Source organism: Gastrolobium bilobum, unplaced genomic scaffold (genome assembly GCF_033153095.1).
Source record: "Gastrolobium bilobum isolate Gb01-03AN ecotype WA unplaced genomic scaffold, APGP_CSIRO_Gbil_v1 utg46041, whole genome shotgun sequence".
Lineage (NCBI taxonomy): Eukaryota > Viridiplantae > Streptophyta > Magnoliopsida > Fabales > Fabaceae > Gastrolobium > Gastrolobium bilobum.
In genome coordinates, this window is record NW_026896040.1 from 2,490 (window position 1) to 14,178 (window position 11,689).

At 33.0% G+C, this 11,689-nt stretch overlaps 1 protein-coding gene across 1 annotated transcript; it reads left to right on the plus strand.

Annotated features, from left to right (window-relative positions):
- Positions 1-4,097: 4,097 nt before the first annotated feature.
- LOC133297413 (peroxidase P7-like) lies at positions 4,098-7,254 on the plus strand. The gene is made up of 3 exons (XM_061496550.1): positions 4,098-4,310; positions 5,404-5,595; positions 6,703-7,254. The coding sequence occupies exons 1-3, from the start codon at positions 4,098-4,100 to the stop codon at positions 7,252-7,254; spliced, it is 957 nt and encodes a 318-aa protein (XP_061352534.1).
- The last annotated feature ends 4,435 nt before the right edge of the window (positions 7,255-11,689 follow it).

Below are 11,689 nucleotides of genomic sequence, written 5' to 3' on the forward strand. Positions count from 1 at the left end.
CTGTCTTCCTTGCTATGGTTCCTCCAGCTGCACCATTGACCACCATCCTGGATTCCGACGTCATTCCATTATAGAAAACTCTGGCCTTCTTTCCGTCCGGCAATTCGTATTGGGGACACTTCCTGATCAATTCTTGGAACCTGGTCCAAGCTGCACATAAAGTTTCTCCCGGATGTTGAGTGAAGTTGGTGATCTCATTCACCAACTTGTTGTATTTCTCCCTGGAGAAATGCTCTGCAAAGAATTTAGCAGCCAAATCATCTCATGTTGTGATGTTGTTGGGAGCTTGCCTATCCAACCATCTCAGAGCTTTCCCTGTTATAGCGAAAGGGAATAGTCTGAGTCTAATTGCATCGTCGGACACCCCATTATGCTTGGTTGTATCACAGATTCTCAGAAATCTGTCCATGAAATCATGGGGGTCTTCATAGTCTTCTCCACCAAATGGATTTTTCTCAACCAAGTTTATCAGTGTTGGCTGAATGTCAAAATTATTGGCGTTGACTGGTGGTCTGATGATGCTTGAATTCGGCCGTGTAAACATGGGAGCCAAGATTGACTCCATCAATTCCTCCGCAGGAGGTGGTTGATTATTTGCGGCCATCTCGGGTTCTGCTTTTGGTTCTGAACTCGAGGATTCTTCATGCTTTCTTTGCTTGGCTAACTTTCGGTTCTTCTTTGCAGTTTTCTCTATTTCTGGATCAAACTGTAAAGTGTCTCGATTTACTTTACCTCGCATAAACTTGTAGCAAAAAGATTAGTAACAAAAAAAAATCCAATAAAGAAATTCAAAAGTTAAAAATAAATTAGGCGTAGTCAATCCCCGGCAACGGCGCCAAAAACTTGTTGCGAACTCGGCAAGTGCACCGATCGTACCAAGTAATAAAAAGTGAGTAAGAATATAATCCCACGAAGATTGAGGCACCAAATTTAATTTAACTATTCTTTTCTTATTGGATTAACAAAAAGAGGTTTTTGAAATAATTGTGTTGTGACAATTATGAACTATTCAATATTTCACGAACAATTCAAAGAGAAGTATGAAAACTGTAAAGTAAAAGGTTGAGATTTGAGAAAAATATTAAAAGAAGCTATTGCAGTAAAGGACGCCAACACCTTTCCGATCCCCACCTTGTAATCTTGATTAATATTTATATTTAATTACCCAATTGATCAAACAATTCACCATCTATAATTAATTAGTTAAGCCCTAATCCCTCAGTGATCTTAACTTTATTAACCCTATTAGAATCCTAATCCCTTAGAAATCCTTTTTCAAGTTAATCTCTTAACCCAGTGAATTTTCCACGTTTGCAGTTCATGTAGTCTATCCCTAGTGCATACATGAACTGTTATTTTACCCTTGTCAGGAACTAGAATCTCAATATTCCTATTGAAAACCCTAACCCTCGCAATCCTAATAGAGTGATCAATTCTAAAAGAATTAAAAGATGAAGAACAGGATAAAATAAATGCAATTTGAAATAATTAAATATAAATTTAACCAAACTACAAGGGGTTCACATCAAGGGTTGTGACCCTTACCACAATAATACAAACTAGCCAGACATATTCATGTCTGACAATTCAAAATATTCAAAGGAATTCATAAAATAAAATAATAAAACCAGAAAATTGGAGAAGAAGCTTGCTCTGCGTTCTGCCTCTGTCTTCCTCTCTGTGCAAAAGTTCTCCTCCTCTTGAGGTCTGAATCTCTATTTATAGAGTTTTTGACCTAGTGTAGAAATCTTATTGAATCTTCATTTAAAACTTTCTTTTAATCTTCTGCTGATACTGATCAGATTTAATATTGAATTTTCGCACCTCCCACGCTACTAGCGTGGTTCCCACGCTGTGAGCGTGGGAGTTTTGTTCACAATACCGGAGCACCACGCAACTAGCGTGGTTACCATGCTGCAAGTGTGGATTTATGGAAAGTCTGGCGCTACTAGCGTCAGTCCCACGCTAGTAGCGTGGTAGTCTCTGCTTGATTTGGATCTCTGGCGCTACTAGCGTCAGTCCCACGCTAGTAGCGTGGTAGTTTCTGTGTGAAAATCTCCTTTCAAGCTATCAGCGTCATTCCCACGCTCTCAGCGTGGGCTTCAATTTTTTTTTTGCATTTTCCTTTTTAGCTCCAGTTTGTTTGTTTTTCCTACAAAATCAGTTGTGCAATCTCTGATTGAGATTTTAACAGATAAACAGTCATTATTGCCTTTTTGCTTAAGATTTAATCAATATTCTTTCTCTTTTTGGCTTAGATTGACCCATATGCTAAATGCATATCATTTATTAAATAAACTGAAAATTTTAAAATATAAATAAAAATTAATTGAATATGAGCCATATATAATAGATACTCTACTAAAATTTATATCCACACTTTAACCTCATAAATTTTTGTGTGAACGAATTTCCTATAAAGATATAATATAAAATTATTGAAAATCTATCATTTACTAATTTTTAGATGAAATAATTGTTTCACATAGTTGATGATCACAAGTTTGATCCTGGTCATATTCATCTTATCCTTTCAAGTGAGATGGTTGCTTATATATATATATATATATATATATATATATGAGGTAGGATCCTTTGACACCGGTGTCAAATTTGAAATTTGACACCTTATCTTATAGTCGTTAGATCAAAAAAGATCAATGGTGTCACATGTTTACAAATCTGAGTCATTGATCTTTTTTGATCTAACGGCTCTCAGATGAGGTGTCAAATTTAAACTTTGACACTGGTGTCAAAGGATCCTACCTCTATATATATATATATAGGAGAGAGATCATTTGACTCAAGAGTAAGACTTATAAGTCTTACTCTCCATCCTAACCGTTGATTTCCGTCCATCCAACGGTTATAATTTAGGAAGTTATATTAATTAATTAATTATTAATTATACTATTAATGACAACCGTTGATTTCCGTCCATCAACGGCTGGGATTTGGAGTAAGACTTAAAGGTCTTACTCTGGAGTCAAAAGAACCCTCCCCATATATATATATATATATATATATATATATATATATATATATATATATATATATATATATAAGATCATCTTACACCGGTATAAGAATATTAAGTCTTACACCAAATCTTAACCATTGATTTTCTGTATCTAACGGTTAAGATTTATTAGGTCTCACTAATTAATTAATTTTTAATTCCCAATAAATCTCAACTATTAGATGCACGAAAATCAACGGTTAAGATTTGGTGTAAGATTTATTATTCTTATACCAGTGTAAGTTGATCATATCCCATATAAATATATATATATAGGAAAAATATTTTTTCATGTTGTAGGAGAGTTATTTTCTCCTACTAGTGACTCTTCGACTTTCGTGCAATATTTTCTTTTGCTTTTTTATTTTTTTAATAGATGTGAGCCCCACATAAAATATGTCTAGAACATGAAAAAAATTTCTCCTACCGCATGAAAAAATCGAAACCCATATATATATATATATATATATATATGAGAGAATTCTTTGACACCAATGTAAAATGAAATACCCCTATATATATATATAACCTCCTTATAAGATCAAGTATAATAGGACTCATTGACAATAGTTACCACAAATGGAAGTGGGTAATAAACCTAGTTTCATCCAAACCTCTTTTTTTTCCAAACCTTGTTAGCCAAATCGAATACTGTTATCTGAAAAGTTACACTTAAGAGTATTAACCCAGAGCTCATTAGCTTCAAATGATGCCCCTTTTTTTTCCCTTTCTTTTGCTTGGTTTTTAGATTGGGAATAAGTCAACTACTCTTAATATATGGATCTTCATTTTGCAAAATATCTTCCCATCACTTCCCCAAAAATAAAAGCAAAGCGCGTAGAAGTAGTTGCAGACAAGTTTGAAAATTGGAACAACTATAATTTTCTCGTTTCTTAATTTCTGATGATTCCCTGGCTCTGACCTTGCCTTTCTCTGTCAGTCTGCATAAGCACCTTTGCTTAAGTCCTCTATAAATATCATGCAAGTTTAATTCTTCTAAAGGCAACTTCCCCAGCTCACATATCCTCTCAACACAAACAAAAAGGCTTCACTATTTGTGGCTCAAATCTAGCTAGATATGGCTCCCTTTAACAAGAAGTTCTTTGTTATAGTATCTTTCCTTTCTCTCCTAGCCTATTCTAGCAATGCACAACTTTCTGCCACCTTCTATGACACAACATGCCCCAGCCTTCAAACCATTGTGCGCAATGCAATGAGGCAAGCTATTAATAGAGAAGCCAGGCTTGGTGCCTCTATACTTCGCTTGTTCTTCCATGATTGCTTTGTAAATGTAAAACCTCGAACCATCTCTTTGCCTCTATAGCTTACAAAATTCTTAGTACTAAAGCTATGCTTACATTTTATATCATATGCTAGCTATGATTAACAATATCCAAATTATTACAAACCTCAAGTTTTTCTTTGTTTTGTTTTTTCTTTCTCAACTTTTTATTTGTTTTCTTTGTATTTGTGTTCTTGTGGATACTTCAATGCTTGTGTGTTATTGTGAACCCTCTAATCGGGATAAGATTTGAGAACCAATTCAACTCAAAATTTTAAATTGTTATGTAGTTATATTAATAATTTTATATTATATTTTTATATTACATCTTTCACACGAGAGTTCATTAAATTTGAAGAATAAATAATGCACAAACTTTACCCACTTATGTTAAAAAAATTCACAATATTAATTATTTATAGGGAAAAGTTCACCAATGCCCCTGTGGTTTACTTCAGAATCACTTATGCCCCTGTGGTTTTTTTTTTATCACATATGCCCCTGTGGTTTGTAAAAGGGTATGTTTTTTATCACATATATCCCTGTGGTTTCTTATTTTTTACAAAGCATAGGGGCATATGTGACAGGAAAAAAACCACAGGGACATAAATGATTCTGAAGCAGACCATACGGGCATTGATGAACTTTTCCTTATTTATAATGTAATGGGGGCCATCAGGATCGATTTGGTGACCACTTAACTGGTCATGACTCTAATATAATATTTCAACCCAAAAAATTTAATTGTTAATAACTACCATATTAATAATTTTATATTATATTTATTTCGTATCATTATTGTGTTAGAGTTTTTCGTAGGGCTATGCATGGAGTGAGGGAGATGGGACCTACAGAATTTGGTCAGATACGGACCCAATGTCCAAGATACATCTTGAAAAATTTTACTACAATAAAAGCTAGACTCATTTTGGATTATTATATAAATGTTAAGTTAAAGTAGTATGACCTCAACTTAGCTCGTATGCTTTATAAAATGAAAATTTGCACAGAAAGGTTTTAGGTTCAACTTATAAAAATTTCAAAGGTGCCAAAAAAACTTTTCTACGAAGGTAACATCTCAGTTTTATATATTTGCTTGCAGGGCTGCGATGGATCAATCTTATTGGACGACACTGCCACCTTCACCGGAGAGAAAAATGCAGCTCCTAACAAAAATTCAGCCAGGGGCTTCGAAGTTATTGATACCATTAAAACCAACGTTGAAGCTGCTTGCAATGGCACCGTGTCCTGTGCAGATATCCTAGCACTTGCTACCAGAGATGGAGTAGCTCTGGTGAGCCAATTCTCCTTATTTGTTTTGCAAAGTCTACGTTTATACCAAAATCATTATCATGTTATGCATGTTTATACGCAGTATGCTATAGCTAGTGCTTTTTTATTTTAAAAAAAAAAAAAATTAACATGAACTTAAGTAGGGATTTAAAGAGAGTGTGCAAGACCAAATAATAGTAGTTCAGTCGACGTATAAGAGCTGAACAGGTGAGGGTGAGAGTATGAGAGTATGTGTTCAATCCTCCCAAAATTCAAATACTATTTTTAGAAAGAGTTTAAAATCTTAGTTCTGGATCCACTCCGAACAGGATGGCCTCTCATAAAAAATACCTGTGGTTTATTATGAAAAAAAAAAGTGTGCAAGTCGCACATAGATACACAAATCGCGCATCACCTCATTGGTGCCTCACAGTTATTATTTGACAAAATATTTGGAATTGAAATTAATGCGATAAAATATTAATTTATTTTCCAACACTAAATGAGTCAAAAAGTGTACACATTCTATGCAAATTGTAGATGTTTTAATAAGAAGGTTTTTTTGGTTGGGGGATATTTACATATACTTTTAATATTGTGATTAGAGTGAGGATATAATCATTTAGAATAATTTATTCAACCTCCATAGTTATCTAATTACTCATTGTAATTATGCATCTAAAATTAAAGTTCTTAAAATATAATAAGCCTGCAGGCTTTTCCCCTCTCCTCTTGACAATGCATTGCATGCTGATCACATTGAGATTCTAACTTCCAGTCATTATCAAAAATAGCTAACTAGATGTTGGTTTTTTTACTTACATTTTCTTTGGCATGGGCTTATTTTCAAACTATGTCCCCACTTTCGGTTTTCGCTTTTCTCATTTAACTTATCATCATGCAATTTAGTGGGGCCAAACACAATAATTAAGAGAAAAATCATGGTCCATGTGTTCTGTCCTTTCTCAAGAAAATTACACATTATTATCTCTAGAAAAATAAAAAAATAAATAAAAAGAAACACAAGTAGTACCAATAATTCTATCTTGTTTTCTTCTTTGAATTTTCATTGATTAACTAACATTAATACCTTCTAACTCAACCATTTTTAACTCATCATAATTTGTAGCTAGGAGGACCCTCATGGACAGTACCACTTGGAAGAAGAGATGCAAGAACAGCTAGCCAGAGTGCAGCCAACAACCAAATCCCTTCACCATTCTCTGACCTCACCACCCTAACATCCATGTTTGCAAACAAAGGATTAAGTGCACGTGACTTGACCGTGCTCTCAGGTGGCCACACCATAGGCCAAGCTCAGTGCCAATTTTTCAGGACTCGGATATACAATGAAACCAACATTGATGCCAACTTTGCCACCACAAGAAGGGCTAATTGCCCCTCCACTGGTGGGGACACCAACTTGGCCCCACTTGATACCCTCACCCCCACTCGTTTTGACAACAATTATTACACTGACCTTGTGGCTAGCCGTGGCCTTCTCCATTCAGACCAAGTTCTTTTCAATGGTGGGTCTCAAGATGCTTTGGTTAGGACTTATAGTAACAATAATGCTGCTTTTCTTAGAGACTTTGCTGCTGCTATGGTGAAGATGGGCAGTATTAGTCCTCTCACTGGGACTAATGGAGAGATAAGGAGGAAATGCAGGGTTATGAATTGATAATAGATAAAAAAAAATATGGAATCAATTTATAACGGCATAAGTGTTATACCCAATCTTAATAATTGATCACACTTATAAAAATTGAATCGTTAGTGTGACTTATATTGATATAAATTGATTATAGTCGTTCATATAAAAAAGTGTACTAAAGTATTATAAAGTACTTGCTACATACAGTTTCACTCTTACCTTAAATTTGTGAGAGGGTAATTATATGAATTGAATTTGTGCCAGATTTCCCTTTTAATGGATAATGTATTTAATTTATATTTGTGTTAGTTTTTTGTGGAGCTGATGACAATAGCAAGGGGACCATATGCTACAAGGTCATGGTCATAAGCTTGATTTCGAATTGATTTTGGAATTTATTTTAAGAAAAAATAAATAAAAAATACTAATAATTAAGGAAACAAGTATCGGTTCAATTTTATTTTTATTTTCGAACTGATTCGGATAAAATAATTTGATTCTTGAATCGATTCTGCATGAAGTGATTTGATTTTTTTAAATTAGTTATATAATTCTTTAAATACTGTTCGATTTTATTATTGTTTTCACGCATAAGACTAAATTAATTATATAATAACTTACTCTCAGCTTTCAATTGTTACTTTATTGACTTCATATGATTTCAATTTAAATGCTTTTATCTTTTGTTGCCTTTAAAGGAAATTCTTATTGTTGCAATTAAAATAAGGGAAAAGCTTACACTGTTCAATTACTTTCGCATGATCACGTCTAGATTACGATTCTCGCATCCAAAGCTAGTAAAGTAGATAGGCAAGTTTGTGGAACTCTCAGCTTATATGATTGCCAAATGTTAGATTTTTGGGTCGTTTCTCTTTCTTTGTCAAGTAAAAGTAAATTTAATGGAAGGTCCTTTCTCTTTCTTTCGGCTAAAAGGAACATACACTATGTAATGCAAATCCATTACAGCTAAAAAGGGAAATGGGAGCTATTGCTAATCTTTTCTACCCTAGATGATATATGTATTCTATTTTGCATGTTTTAATGACTTGGGATTTGAACCTAGACCTCACTTTATCAAGGGGCCACTTTTTTTTTTTATCTTATTTAAGGGTAGGGTTTTATAATATGCGTTTTTCTTTTTATGTTACATTTTTTTTAGTACAATTTTATGTTACATTTTAGTCCACGTCAACATTGAATGCTTTGCAAATGATGGTTGCTCAGTTGACATCATAAAACTAAGCAAGTGAGGATGAGAATATGTATTTGATTCTTTTCAGTATTATTTTTGGGATGGGTTTAAAACATTAATCTTAGAATCGATCCCGAATCGAATTAGTCGCGAAGCGATGAACCGATCATAATATCTTTAAAAAAAAAACTTTGCATGCTTTGTTTTTTGTTTAATAAAAAGAGGGCCGACTTACCAAAATCTAAATTGTTCATTCTTTAAAAAAAAAAAAAAAAACACACACACACACACACATATATATATGGTTCGCTTTTTTACGGTCAATGTAGATAATGTATCTATATTGAGCCCAAAACGATGTCGTTATAAGGCGAAAATCAAGGTTATTGTCAGACGAGTCCAGGGGGAAGCCCGTGGTGGAGGACCACCACCAATGGACTAAGCTAGTCCAAGTACACCAAGTGGGTCTGACACCACATCTCAACCCAAAACCTTAAGACATTGGGTTCATGGGTCTTTCTACTTATATACTCTTCACTTAGCCCATTACCAACAAATGTGGTACTCATCACAATTGAATATCTCAACAGTTATAATAGTTTTTTATTATAATTTATTTCAGGGTTATAATAGTCTTTTTTATTATAATTTTTTAATTTTTCAACCCAAAATGACGTCGTTTTGGGAGCAAATATAGATAATTTATCTATATTCACTGTAGAAATATTAAAGCCATATATATATATATATATATATATATATAAATAGAAATATTTCTCAAACAACTTGAGATTATTTATCTTCGTCCACCCCAAAACTACTTCGTTTTGTTTATTTATTTTCTTATATTAATTGATTCTCCTTTAAATGGTTATGATTTCCTTTTTCTCTCTTTTCCTTTATCACCATTGATCCATCTTTGTACGGTTATGATTTAGTAACTGGAGATAAAATTATCTCAAACAGCTTGAGAAACGATAAGCTCATATATATATATATATATATATATATATATATAAGAAAAATAATGCATTTTAATCAAATTATACTCATTTTCAAAATTATATATTATTCTTGTTCATTCTCAAACTATATTATTTTACTTTTATTTGATTAAATTTTGGCCGATCAATTTTAATCAAATAAGAACAAAATGATATGATAATTTTAAAAAGGAGATAAATTAATAATTTCTTTTAAAAAAATGACAATTTGATCAATAGGCATATAAAAAGAGTTCTTTGTTTGAAAGCTCAAAAGTTTGACATTACCATACTACGGAAAAAGAGAAGGTCCATCCATTTTTCATTACCATCCTATATTCTCAAGTAGTAATCGATATATATGGGCTTATTGTTTCTCAAGCTTAATATAAAGATGGATCAATGGTGATAAAGGAAGAGAGAAAAAAAAAGAATAATAACCATTCAAAAGTGAATCGATTAATATAAGAAAATAAATAAACAAAACGACGTAATTTTGGAGTAACCGGAGATAAATATATCTCAAGCAGTTTGAGAAATATTTCTATATATATATATATATATGGAAAATATATATATATATATATATATATATATATATATATATGGAAAAAAAAATATATATATATATATATATATATAATGAAAGGGGATATTTTATTTTGGACTTTTTAATAAAAATTTAGATTGAGAAAAATATTTTGAAAAAATCACCAACTCTAATAAAGATATATTTTTGGTAGAAGAAAAATTAGATTGTATAACAATTTTCAAAATTGTCATAACTTTAAAATTACTTCTTTTTCAAAGTCAAACCTTATTTTATTAATAACATTTAAATGAGGATAAATTAAGAAAGTGATTAAAATTAATTCAAAGAAAATAAATAATTGATAATGTCACATTTTATTAAATTGCATATTTTAATTTTTTTTACGTATGGTGGGCACTAAATTAGAAAACAAGAAAACAAACTCACCATCGATAAGAATAAGCCTGTTTTGACTAACTATAACATCCTTAGTTAGTACCCTATGCAGACCACATGGAGGACTGTGAAGCATGTTGTTTGTGGAGCCTGTCTTCAATGTAGGGTCGGACCCACGTAGGCGCACGTAGGGGTGTAAATGGGCCAGGCTGGCCCAGCCTAGCCTACGGCCCGGCCTACATTGAGCCCAGCCCAGGCTCGGCCTTTCAGAAAAGTAGAGTAGACTTAGGCTTATAAAAAAGCTTTTTTAATAAATAGGCCATAGGCCAATTTTGTCAAGCCCGGCCTACAGCCTTGTAGGCTGGCCTATTTAATTTATTAAAATAAAATAATAAAATAATATTTATTTTATGTGGCAAAGACACAAAGTACCAAATACCAATATCTCTTACTTTTTGTGCTAATTTATTTTATGAAAGGAAAACTTGTCTAATGTCTCCAAATTTTACATGTTGTTGCAGCTTAATACCATGGAGCAATGGGTACCTTGTTGGATTATGATGTTAGTGATGAAGATCTTTCAATAATACTCTTCTTTTCCTTGTCTTGATGGTGGTTTAAAGATTTTTAGATGAATGACATTCTCTTGTAGACTTTATTTCAACATCCAGTAATTGTATTTTTCTTATTTTTTCCATTTCTTTGACTCTATTCATCTATGATATACATTCTAGAGCTGAGGTATTATGTTGACTCTTTATTGTTTGTCATTTTTTTTCATATGAGAAGTACTAGTGCATGCATGAATGGAACTTTCTTTGCTCTATACAATTATTTTTTTTGCTTAGTATATATAGTGGGAGGCCTACAAGGCCTATAGGCCATGTCAGGCTTTCTTATTTTTGAAAATGGGCCGGGCTTGACCTACAAATAAAGCCTTTAATAGGCCAGTAGGCCAGATAGGCCGAATTTTTTTTGACGTAGGCTTGGGCCAGGATGGCCAAAGCCCAGCCCAGCCCATTTACACCCCTAGGCGCACGTGACCGCACTTACAGACATGAATATTTGAAAAAAAAATCTTAAAAAAAAATAGAGTTTGCAACAACCTCCACATGCTACCTTTCCTCTTCTCTCTCTCTGCTGCTGAGGATTCGATTGATTGAGACAAGACAGTGTATCAAAGGAAACACCGATCTTAGTCTCAACTACAACCTCATAGAAAATTTCCCTTTCTTCTCACCTTCTCTCTCTCTTGTACAATATCTTCTCTAATCACGACCACATTCCTTTCCTTGTTAAACAGGTTAATTTCATATTCAATTTTCTAGCTTTTTTGTTGTACATATTCAGTTTTCCATC